Source organism: Oncorhynchus keta, chromosome 4 (assembly GCF_023373465.1).
Source record: "Oncorhynchus keta strain PuntledgeMale-10-30-2019 chromosome 4, Oket_V2, whole genome shotgun sequence".
Lineage (NCBI taxonomy): Eukaryota > Metazoa > Chordata > Actinopteri > Salmoniformes > Salmonidae > Oncorhynchus > Oncorhynchus keta.
In genome coordinates this window covers 86430370-86443620 of record NC_068424.1, presented here as the reverse complement: position 1 = coordinate 86443620, position 13251 = coordinate 86430370, and the positions used below count along the sequence as shown (strand labels likewise).

At 49.8% G+C, this 13251-nt stretch overlaps 1 protein-coding gene across 11 annotated transcripts in view; it reads right to left on the bottom strand.

Annotated features, from left to right (window-relative positions):
- The window catches only part of LOC118382455 (transcriptional regulator ATRX-like), a 105887-nt gene that overhangs the window by 16848 nt on the left and 75788 nt on the right, over window positions 1-13251 (bottom strand). For all 11 annotated transcript variants that reach the window (XM_052518061.1, XM_052518063.1, XM_052518064.1 and 8 more), the window contains one exon: window positions 8514-8705. In XM_052518061.1, coding sequence (XP_052374021.1) covers window positions 8514-8705 — 192 coding nt within the window. The remainder of the gene's footprint in view (window positions 1-8513; window positions 8706-13251) is intronic.

The following is a 13251-nucleotide window of genomic DNA, read 5'->3' as shown; positions in this document are numbered from 1 at the left end:
GACAGTAGACTACTGGGAGCCATTTCACCACTATAGACTACTGGGAGCCATTTCACCACTATAGACTACTGGGAGCCATTTCACCACTATAGACTACTGGGAGCCATTTCACCACTATAGACAGTAGACTACTGGGAGCCATTACACCACTAGGAGCCATTTCACCACTACAGACAGTAGACTACTGGGAGCCATTTCACCACTATAGACTACTGGGAGCCATTTCACCACTATAGACAGTAGACTACTGGGAGCCATTACACCACTAGGAGCCATTTCACCACTACAGACAGTAGACTACTGGGAGCCATTACACCACTATAGACTACTGGGAGCCATTACACCACTATAGACAGTAGACTACTGGGAGCCATTTCACCACTACAGACAGTAGACTACTGGGAGCCATTACACCACTATAGACTACTGGGAGCCATTTCACCACTATAGACTACTGGGAGCCATTACACCACTATAGACTACTGGGAGCCATTTCACCACTACAGACAGTAGATTACTGGGAGCCATTACACCACTATAGACTACTGGGAGCCATTTCACCACTATAGACAGTAGACTACTGGGAGCCATTTCACCACTATAGACAGTAGACTACTGGGAGCCATTACACCACTAGGAGCCATTTCACCACTACAGACAGTAGACTACTGGGAGCCATTTCACCACTATAGACTACTGGGAGCCATTTCACCACTATAGACTACTGGGAGCCATTACACCACTATAGACTACTGGGAGCCATTTCACCACTACAGACAGTAGACTACTGGGAGCCATTACACCACTATAGACTACTGGGAGCCATTTCACCACTACAGACAGTAGACTACTGGGAGCCATTTCACCACTACAGACAGTAGACTACTGGGAGCCATTTCACCACTATAGACTACTGGGAGCCATTTCACCACTATAGACAGTAGACTACTGGGAGCCATTTCACCACTATAGACAGTAGAGCCATTTCAGCCTATAGACTACTGGCAGCCATTTCACTATTATGTCACCTGCTGAGAGCTGGGAACACACCTGCAGGGCCCCTTATGTATCTCTCTCTGTGTGTGTGTGTGTGTGTGTGTGTGTGTGTGTGTGTGTGTGTGTGTGTGTGTGTGTGTGTGTGCCATTGTCTCCAGTGTCTGGGACTACTGGGGCCATTTGCACCCTTCTCTGTCATTAGGAGGAAACAACCACTTCCTTGGTCTGCAGCCATTTCACTATTCTATAGACAGGAAGACAGGAAGGCTGTGTCCCAAATGGCTCCCTATTTAATGCTCTACTTTAACTCTTTGGGGCACATTTGGGGCACCACTTAGGGGCATGGGAGTCATTTCACCAGTTAGGGATAGACTACAAGGAGTGTCTCACCAATAGAGGGATAGACTAATGAGCCATTTCACCATCAGGTAGACTGTAGACTAGAGAGAGAGCCATTTAACTACTCAGGTGAGACAGTAGACTCAGTTGTAACTGCCATTTCCCACTATAGGGTCTGTGTTGTAATAATAATAAAATAATAATAATATATGCCATTTAGCAGACGCTTTTATAGAAGCGACTTACAGTCATTTGCATACACTATAGACAGTGGTACTGGGAGCCATTTCACCCACTACCCTAGACAGTAGACTACTGGGCGCCATGCTCACCACTGTAGCTACAGAAGGACCAGGTAGGTATCCAGGATCAAAGATACTGTCAAAACCACAGAGACACTTGAAGGATAGCTGTGGACTGAAGGATAGCCATTGGACTGAAGGATAGACTGTAGACTAAAGGATAGCTTTCACCACTAAAGACAGCTGTGGACTAAAGGATAGCTTTGGACTATAGACAGTAGACCAAAGGATAGCTGTGGACTGAAGTCCTGATAGCTGTGCAGCTAAGGACTAGCTGTCACCTGCTGAGAGCTGGGAACAAGGATAGCTGGGACTTATGTATCTGTGTGTGACTGAAGGATAGTGTGTGAAGGTGCTGTGTGTGTGTAAAGGATAGCTGTGGTGTGTGATAGCTGGGGACTGAAGGATCTGGGGACTGGGGATAGCTGCTGGACTCTCTGTCATAGCTGTGGACTAAAGCTGATAGCTGTGGACTAACTAGTTTAAGGATAGCTGTGGACTAAAGGATAGCTGTGGACTATTCTATAGCAGGAAGACAGGAAGCTGTGGACCAAATGGCTAGCTATTTAATGCAGGATAGCTGGGGCACTCTTTGGGGCACTCTTTGGGGCATAGGATAGCCATTTGGACTGAAGGATAGCTGTGACTGAAAGAGAGGGATGGACTAATGGATACCTGTAGACTGATGATAGCTGTGAGACTGAAGGATAACTACTGGACTGAAGGATAGCTGTGACTGAAGGATAGCTGTGGACTGCCAAAGGGTCTGTGTTGTAGGTAGGTACTCCAGGATCAAAGATACTGTCAAAATAGCAGAGACACTGAAGGATAGCTGTGGACTAAAGGATAGCTGTGGACTAAAGGATAGCTGAAGGATAGCTGTGGACTGAAGGATAGGACTGAAGGATAGCTGTGGACTGAAGGATAGCTGTGGACTGAAGGATAGCTGTGGACTGAAGGATAGCTGTGGACTGAAGGATAGCTGTGGACTGAAGGATAGCTGTGGACTAAAGGATAGCTGTGGACTGAAGGATAGCTGTGGACTGAAGGATAGCTGTGGACTGAAGGATAGCTGTGGACTGAAGGATAGCTGTGGACTGAAGGATAGCTGTGGACTGAAGGATAGCTGTGGACTGAAGGATAGCTGTGGACTGAAGGATAGCTGTGGACTAAAGGATAGCTGTGGACTGAAGGATAGCTGTGGACTGAAGGATAGCTGTGGACTGAAGGATAGCTGTGGACTGAAGGATAGCTGTGGACTGAAGGATAGCTGTGGACTGAAGGATAGCTGTGGACTAAAGGATAGCTGTGGACTAAAGGATAGCTGTGGACTAAAGGATAGCTGTGGACTAAAGGATAGCTGTGGACTAAAGGATAGCTGTGGACTGAAGGATAGCTGTGGACTGAAGGATAGCTGTGGACTGAAGGATAGCTGTGGACTGAAGGATAGCTGTGGACTGAAGGATAGCTGTGGACTGAAGGATAGCTGTGGACTGAAGGATAGCTGTGGACTGAAGGATAGCTGTGGACTAAAGGATAGCTGTGGACTAAAGGATAGCTGTGGACTAAATGATTCATCCATCTCTCTCCTCTCCAACTGATTCATCCATCCCTCTTCTCCAACTGATTCATCCATCTCTCTCCTCTCCAACTGATTCATCCATCCCTCTTCTCTCCAACTGATTCATCCATCCCTCTTCTCTCCAACTGATTCATCCATCTCTCTTCTCTCCAACTGATTCATCCATCTCTCCAACTGATTCATCCATCCAACTGATTCATCCATCTCTCCAACTGATATCCATCTCTCCAACTGATCATCCATCTCTCCAACTGATTCATCCACCTCCAACTGATTCATCCATAGCTCTCCAACTGATTCATCCATCTCTCCAACTGATTCATCCATCTGTGGACTAAATTCATCCATCTGTCCAACTGATTCATCCATCTCTCCAACTGCTCTCCAACTGATTCATCCATCCAACTGATTCATCCATCTCTCCAACTGATTCATCCATCTCTCCAACTGATTCATCCTCTCCAACTGATTCATCAATCTCTGATTCATCCTCTCCAACTGATTCATCCATCCCTCTTCTCTCCAACTGATTCATCCATCTCTCCAACTGATTCATCCATCTCTCCACCTGATTCATCCATCTCTCCAACTGATTCATCCATCTCTCCAACTGATTCATCCATCCCTCTTCTCTCCAACTGATTCATCCCTCTCTCATCTCTCTAAAAGATTCATCCATCTCTAAAAGATTCATCCATCTCTCTAAAAGATTCATCCATCTCTAAAAGATTCATCCATCTCTCTAAAAGATTCATCCATCTCCAAAAGATTCATCCATCTCTCTCATCCAAAGATTCATCCATCTCTCTCCTCTAAAAGATTCATCCATCTCTCTAAAAGATTCATCCATCTCTCTAAAAGATTCATCCATCTCTCTAAAAGATTCATCCATCTCTCTAAAAGATTCATCCATCTCTGTTCTCTCCATCTACTTGGTAAAAGGCAGTAAACAGATGAATGTCGGAGCAGCTGTGTTGTGCTGTTAGACAGCCTCTCTAAAGGCTGTGCTGAGCTCGTTAAACGGTGGGGCCCTCGGGGCCATACCAGCCTGTCACACAGCACCTGCACCCATGGGAGGAGAGGAAACAATGGAACGAGAGACAGAGAGAGCTGGAGGGTGGACGAGGCCGGACAGACCGAGGGAGGGATAAACAACAGGGTTTATGACATCTCTAAAGATCAAAGGCAGCTGGCTGCACACTAACCTGTTACACACACACACACACACACACACACACACACACACACACACACACACACACACACACACACACACACACACACACACACACACACAGAGAGAGAGAGCAGGTTAACAGAGAGCATCTTGGCATTTAAAGGTTATTTGGTTCATCGTTGTTCCAGTGAAGGATATTGCGGTGTGTCTATAATGAGAGGGTTTTAAACACAGTAACGAGGGTTGGACCTGTTCCTCTGCAGGGGCTCGGTGGGCCGGGGGCCAGGTGAGCTGCATGTTCCCTCCACTACACAGATTTATGAGAGGGGGCCAGGTGAGCTGCATGTTCCCTCCACTACACAGATTTATGAGAGGGGGCCAGGTGAGCTGCATGTTCCCTCCACTACACAGATTTATGAGAGGGGGCCAGGTGAGCTGCATGTTCCCTCCACTACACAGATTTATGAGAGGGGGCCAGGTGAGCTGCATGTTCCCTCCACTACACAGATTTATGAGAGGGGGCCAGGTGAGCTGCATGTTCCCTCCACTACACAGATTTATGAGAGGGGGCCAGGTGAGGAGTGGGCCAGGTGAGCTACATGTTCCCTCCACTACACAGATTTATGAGAGGGGGCCAGATGAGCTACATGTTCCCTCCACTACACAGATTTATGAGAGTGGGCCAGGTGAGGAGTGGGCCAGGTGAGCTGCATGTTCCCTCCACTACACAGATTTATGAGAGGGGGCCAGGTGAGCTACATGTTCCCTCCACTACACAGATTTATGAGAGGGGGCCAGGTGAGCTGCATGTTCCCTCCACTACACAGATTTATGAGAGGGGGCCAGGTGAGCTGCATGTTCCCTCCACTACACAGATTTGAGAGGGGGCCATGAGAGGGGCCAGGTGAGTGGGCTGAGCTACATGTTCCCTCCACTACACAGATTTATGAGAGGGGGCCAGATGAGCTACATGTTCCCTCCACTACACAGATTTATGAGAGGGGGCCAGGTGAGCTGCATGTTCCCTCCACTACACAGATTTATGAGAGTGGGCCAGGTGAGGAGTGGGCCAGGTGAGCTGCATGTTCCCTCCACTACACAGATTTATGAGAGGGGGCCAGGTGAGCTACATGTTCCCTCCACTACACAGATTTATGAGAGGGGGCCAGGTGAGCTGCATGTTCCCTCCACTACACAGATTTATGAGAGGGGGCCAGGTGGGCTGCATGTTCCCTCCACTACACAGATTTATGAGAGGGGGCCAGGTGAGGAGTGGGCCAGGTGAGCTACATGTTCCCTCCACTACACAGATTTATGAGAGGGGGCCAGGTGGGCTGCATGTTCCCTCCACTACACAGATTTATGAGAGGGGGCCAGATGGGCTGCATGTTCCCTCCACTACACAGATTTATGAGAGTGGGCCAGATGAGCTGCATGTTCCCTCCACTACACAGATTTATGAGAGGGGGCCAGATGGGCTGCATGTTCCCTCCACTACACAGATTTATGAGAGGGGGCCAGGTGGGCTGCATGTTCCCTCCACTACACAGATTTATGAGAGGGGGCCAGGTGAGCTGCATGTTCCCTCCACTACACAGATTTATGAGAGTGGGCCAGATGAGCTACATGTTCCCTCCACTACACAGATTTATGAGAGGGGGCCAGATGGGCTGCATGTTCCCTCCACTACACAGATTTATGAGAGGGGGCCAGGTGGGCTGCATGTTCCCTCCACTACACAGATTTATGAGAGGGGGCCAGGTGAGCTGCATGTTCCCTCCACTACACAGATTTATGAGAGGGGGCCAGGTGGGCTGCATGTTCCCTCCACTACACAGATTTATGAGAGGGGGCCAGATGGACTGCATGTTCCCTCCACTACACAGATTTATGAGAGGGGGCCAGGTGGGCTGCATGTTCCCTCCACTACACAGATTTATGAGAGGGGGCCAGGTGGGCTGCATGTTCCCTCCACTACACAGATTTATGAGAGGGGGCCAGATGGACTGCATGTTCCCTCCACTACACAGATTTATGAGAGGGGGCCAGGTGAGCTGCATGTTCCCTCCACTACACAGATTTATGAGAGGGGGCCAGGTGAGCTGCATGTTCCCTCCACTACACAGATTTATGAGAGGGGGCCAGGTGGGCTGCATGTTCCCTCCACTACACAGATTTATGAGAGGGGGCCAGGTGGGCTGCATGTTCCCTCCACTACACAGATTTATGAGAGGGGGCCAGGTGAGCTGCATGTTCCCTCCACTACACAGATTTATGAGAGGGGGCCAGGTGGGCTGCATGTTCCCTCCACTACACAGATTTATGAGAGGGGGCCAGGTGAAGAGTGGGCCAGGTGAGCTACATGTTCCCACCACTACACAGATTTATGAGAGTGGGCCAGGTGAGCTGCATGTTCCCTCCACTACACAGATTTATGAGAGGGGGCCAGATGGGCTGCATGTTCCCTCCACTACACAGATTTATGAGAGGGGGCCAGATGGGCTGCATGTTCCCTCCACTACACAGATTTATGAGAGGGGGCCAGGTGAGCTGCATGTTCCCTCCACTACACAGATTTATGAGAGGGGGCCAGGTGAGCTGCATGTTCCCTCCACTACACAGATTTATGAGAGGGGGCCAGGTGAGCTGCATGTTCCCTCCACTACACAGATTTATGAGAGGGGGCCAGGTGGGCTGCATGTTCCCTCCACTACACAGATTTATGAGAGGGGCCAGGTGAGCTGCATGTTCCCTCCACTACACAGATTTATGAGAGGGGGCCAGGTGGGCTGCATGTTCCCTCCACTACACAGATTTATGAGAGGGGGCCAGGTGGGCTGCATGTTCCCTCCACTACACAGATTTATGAGAGGGGGCCAGGTGGGCTGCATGTTCCCTCCACTACACAGATTTATGAGAGGGGGCCAGGTGAAGAGTGGGCCAGGTGAGCTACATGTTCCCACCACTACACAGATTTATGAGAGTGGGCCAGGTGAGCTGCATGTTCCCTCCACTACACAGATTTATGAGAGGGGGCCAGGTGAGCTGCATGTTCCCTCCACTACACAGATTTATGAGAGGGGGCCAGGTGGGCTGCATGTTCCCTCCACTACACAGATTTATGAGAGGGGGCCAGGTGAGCTGCATGTTCCCTCCACTACACAGATTTATGAGAGGGGGCCAGGTGGGCTGCATGTTCCCTCCACTACACAGATTTATGAGAGGGGGCCAGGTGGGCTGCATGTTCCCTCCACTACACAGATTTATGAGAGGGGGCCAGGTGGGCTGCATGTTCCCTCCACTACACAGATTTATGAGAGGGGCCAGGTGGAGTGGGCCAGGTGAGCTGCATGTTCCCTCCACTACACAGATTTATGAGAGGGGCCAGGTGAAGAGTGGGCCAGGTGAGCTGCATGTTCCCACCACTACACAGATTTATGAGAGGGGCCAGGTGAGCTGCATGTTCCTCCACTACACAGATTTATGAGAGGGGGCCAGGTGAGCTGCATGTTCCCTCCACTACACAGATTTATGAGAGGGGGCCAGGTGGGCTGCATGTTCCCTCCACTACACAGATTTATGAGAGGGGGCCAGGTGAGCTGCATGTTCCCTCCACTACACAGATTTATGAGAGGGGGCCAGGTGGGCTGCATGTTCCCTCCACTACACAGATTTATGAGAGGGGGCCAGGTGGGCTGCATGTTCCCTCCACTACACAGATTTATGAGAGGGGGCCAGGTGGGCTGCATGTTCCCTCCACTACACAGATTTATGAGAGTGGGCCAGGTGAGGAGTGGGCCAGGTGAGCTGCATGTTCCCTCCACTACACAGATTTATGAGAGTGGGCCAGGTGAGGAGTGGGCCAGGTGAGCTGCATGTTCCCTCCACTACACAGATTTATGAGAGGGGGCCAGGTGAGCTACATGTTCCCTCCACTACACAGATTTATGAGAGGGGGCCAGGTGAGCGTGCACACACACAAAACTGTGATTTGTCCAAACAACCAGTGACATAATGGTTCCTCGTTATTAGTCACATCCCATCGTCCTCTATGTTACCGACGCCTCTGTCCTAGAGAGATTACACCCCCCCCAGCCATCCCATCCAGCCTCAGTACCTTTGGCAGCATAGGCGTGGTCCTCTTGCTCTTCTTGCCAGTGGGATCATCCAGAAGGTCAGGTTCAAAGGCGTAGAGCTCCGTCAGCTCATTCATGGTGAAATGTCTCTCTATCTGCTGTTGATCCACCACTCGGAAGGACAGAGACTGTTTAGCCACCTGGCGGTCATAGATCTTCTCTTCCATAGTACCCTGGGAGGGGAAGAGGACAGGTCAGAGGACAGGTTTACATCTATAGTACCCTGGGAGGGGAAGAGGACAGGTCAGAGGACAGGTTTACATCTATAGTACCCTGGGAGGGGAAGAGGACAGGTTTACATCTATAGTACCCTGGGAGGGGAAGAGGACAGGTCAGAGGACAGGTTTACATCTATAGTACCCTGAGAGGGGAAGAGGACAGGTTTACATCTATAGTACCCTACAGGTTTACATCTAGTACCCTGAGAGGGGAAGAGGGGAAGAGGACAGGTCAGGAGGACAGGTTTACATCTATAGTACCCCTGTACCCTGGGAGGGGAAGAGGACAGGTCAGAGGACAGGTTTACATCTATAGTACCCTGGGAGGGGAAGAGGACAGGTCAGAGGACAGGTTTACATCTATAGTACCCTGAGAGGGGAAGAGGACAGGAAGAGGACAGGTTTACATCTATAGTACCCTGAGAGGGGAAGAGGACAGGTTTACATCTATAGTACCCTGAGAGGGGAAGAGGACAGGTCAGAGGACAGGTTTACATCTATAGTACCCTGAGAGGGGAAGAGGACAGGTTAACATCTATAGTACCCCGAGAGGGGAAGAGGACAGGTTTACATCTATACTACCCTGAGAGGGGAAGAGGACAGGTCAGAGGACAGGTATACATCTATAGTACCCTGAGAGGGGAAGAGGACAGGTATACATCTATAGTACCCTGAGAGGGGAAGAGGACAGGTCAGAGGACAGGTATACATCTATAGTACCCTGAGAGGGGAAGAGGACAGGTCAGAGGACAGGTATACATCTATAGTACCCTGAGAGGGGAAGAGGACAGGTCAGAGGACAGGTATACATCTATAGTACCCTGAGAGGGGAAGAGGACAGGTCAGAGGACAGGTTTACATCTATAGTACCCTGAGAGGGGAAGAGGACAGGTCAGAGGACAGGTTTACATCTATAGTACCCTGAGAGGGGAAGAGGACAGGTTTACATCTATAGTACCCTGAGAGAGGAAGAGGACAGGTCAGAGGACATGTTTACATCTATAGTACCCTGAGAGGGGAAGAGGACAGGTTTACATCTATAGTACCCTGAGAGGAGAATAGGACAGGTCAGAGGACAGGTTTGTTCTTAACTGACTTGCCTAGTTAAATACATTTTAAAAGAATACACAGGGTAAAGGAAAGTATTTCCTGTGCCTCAAAACCAAACATTTTCCTGGTCCACCACTCCACCCTGGACTTGAACTTTACAACCAGGTCCACCTCTACAAGTAGCGGGACCCACGACTCCACCCCAACTAACCATGCCCACATATAGGACCCCTCAGATCAGACCTATGCCCCTACTGCCCCACCCCATGCCCCCCACTCCCGCAAAGAGGGTCTCAACATGGAAGTCACACATCCACCCAGGCCGTGAGCAGGCAAACAGGCCCAACCCCCACTCTTACACTCGCCCAAGCCAATGGCAAGTACCAGATGCTCAGCAGGCTCTGCTGACACTTACTGGTCTGAGGCCAAACCACACGACTAACAACATTGGACACTTTATGGAACACAAAGCCTTCACTATCTCATCCTGGAATATCCCAGGCCTGAGGTCATCTGCCTTTGGCCTAAAGAGCAGGAACCTGGACTTCATCAAATAAATCAGGAATACAGACATTGTCATCCTACAAGAAACCTGGTATAGAGGAGATGGAGCCACTGGTTGTCCTCTAGGTTACAGCGATCTGGTAGTCCCATCCACCACACTACCAGGTGGGTGGTATAGAGGAGATGGACCCACTGGTTGTCCTCTAGGTTACAGAGAGCTGGTAGTCCCATCCACCACACTACCAGGTGGGTGGTATAGAGGAGATGGACCCACTGGTTGTCCTCTAGGTTACAGAGAGCTGGTAGTCCCATCCACCACACTACCAGGTGGGTGGTATAGAGGAGACGGACCCACTGGTTGTCCTCTAGGTTACAGAGAGCTGGTAGTCCCATCCACCACACTACCAGGTGGGTGGTATAGAGGAGATGGACCCACTGGTTGTCCTCTAGGTTACAGAGATCTGGTAGTCCCATCCACCACACTACCAGGTGGGTGGTATAGAGGAGATGGACCCACTGGTTGCCCTCTAGGTTACAGAGAGCTGGTAGTCCCATCCACCACACTACCAGGAGGGTGGTATAGAGGAGATGGACCCACTGGTTGTCCTCTAGGTTACAGAGAGCTGGTAGTCCCATCCACCCACTACCAGGTGGGTGGTATAGAGGAGATGGACCCACTGGTTGTCCTCTAGGTTACAGAGAGCTGGTAGTCCCATCCACCACACTACCAGGTGGGTGGTATAGAGGAGATGGACCCACTGGTTGTCCTCTAGGTTACAGAGAGCTGGTAGTCCCATCCACCACACTACCAGGTGGGTGGTATAGAGGAGATGGACCCACTGGTTGTCCTCTAGGTTACAGAGAGCTGGTAGTCCCATCCACCACACTACCAGGTGGGTGGTATGTGGTAGTCCCATCCACCACACTACCAGGTGGTGGTATAGAGAGATGGACCCACTGGTTGTCCTCTAGGTTACAGAGAGCTGGTAGTCCCATCCACCACACTACCAGGTGGGTGGTATAGAGGAGATGGACCCACTGGTTGTCCTCTAGGTTACAGAGAGCTGGTAGTCCCATCCACCACACTACCAGGTGGGTGGTATCACTACCAGGAGGGTGGGGAGATGGACCCACTGGTTGTCCTCTAGGTTACAGAGAGCTGGTAGTCCCATCCACCACACTACCAGGTGGTGGTATAGAGAGATGGACCCACTGGTTGTCCTCTAGGTTACAGAGAGCTGGTAGTCCCATCCACCACACTACCAGGTGGGTGGTATAGAGGAGATGGACCCACTGGTTGTCCTCTAGGTTACAGAGAGCTGGTAGTCCCATCCACCACACTACCAGGTGGGTGGTATAGAGGAGACGGACCCACTGGTTGTCCTCTAGGTTACAGAGAGCTGGTAGTCCCATCCACCACACTACCAGGTGGGTGGTATAGAGGAGACGGACCCACTGGTTGCCCTCTAGGTTACAGAGAGCTGGTAGTCCCATCCACCACACTACCAGGTGGGTGGTATAGAGGAGACAGACCCACTGGTTGTCCTCTAGGTTACAGAGAGCTGGTAGTCCCATCCACCACACTACCAGGTGGTGGTATAGAGGAGATGGACCAGGTGGTGGTATAGAGGAGATGACCCGACACTGGTTGCCCTCTAGGTTACAGAGAGCTGGTAGTCCCATCCACCACACTACCAGGTGGGTGGTATAGAGGAGACGGACCCACTGGTTGTCCTCTAGGTTACAGAGAGCTGGTAGTCCCATCCACCACACTACCAGATGTGAAACAGGGAAGGGACTCAGGGGGTATGCTAATTTGGTATAGATCAGACCTAACACACTATTCAATTAATCAAAACAGGAACATTTTACATTTGGCTAGAAATTCAAAGGGAAATTATCCTAACAGAGAAAAATGTCCTCCTGTGTGCTACCTATATCCCCCCACTAGAATCCCCATATTTTAATGAAGACAGCTTCTCCATCCTGGAGGGGGGAATCAATCATTTCCAGGTCCAGAGACATGTACTAGTCTGTGGTGACCTAAATGCCAGAACTGGACAAGAACCTGACACCCTCAGCACACAGGGGGACAAACACATACCTGGAGGTGACAGCATTTCCTCCCCAATATGCCCCCATAGACACAACTATAACATAACCAACAAAAACGGGTCACAACTCCTGCAGCTCTGTTACATCCTGGGTATGTACATAGTCAATGATAGGCTTCGAGGGGACTCCTACGGTAGGTACACCTATAGCTCATCTCTTGGCAGTAGTACTGTAGACTACTTTATCACTGACCTCAACCCAGAGTCTCTCAGAGTTCACAGTGAGCCCATTGTCCATCAGATCACAGAAAAATCACAGTCTACTTGAACAGAGCAATACTCAATCATGAGGCATCAAAGCCAAAGAAACTGAATATTATTAAGAAATGCTATAGATGGAAGGAAAGTAGTGTGGAAACCTACCAAAACACTATTATTAGGCAACAACACATTCAATCCCTTTTAGACAACTTCCTGGACAAAACGTTCCACTGTAATAGTGAAGGTGTAAACTTGGCAATAGAAAACCTACACAGTATATTTGACCTCTCAGCTTCAAATATAAAAATGTCAACCAAAAAAGCGAAGAAAATTAACAATGACCAAATGGGTTGATGAAGAATGCAAAAACCCAAGAAAGAAATAGAGAAATCTATCCTGCCAAAAACAGAGCCTCAGAAAACCTGGGTTTTCTCAGAAAGCCTTCACTATGGGTGAATCACTCAAACGATACAGAAATACACGACAGAAAACGAGGGAACAGCACATCAGAAATCAGCTCAATGTAATTGAGGAATCCAAAGACTCAAACGACTTCTGGGAAAATTGGAAAACGCTAAACAGACAAAACGAAGAATTATCTATCCAAAATGGAGATGTCTGGGTAAACCACT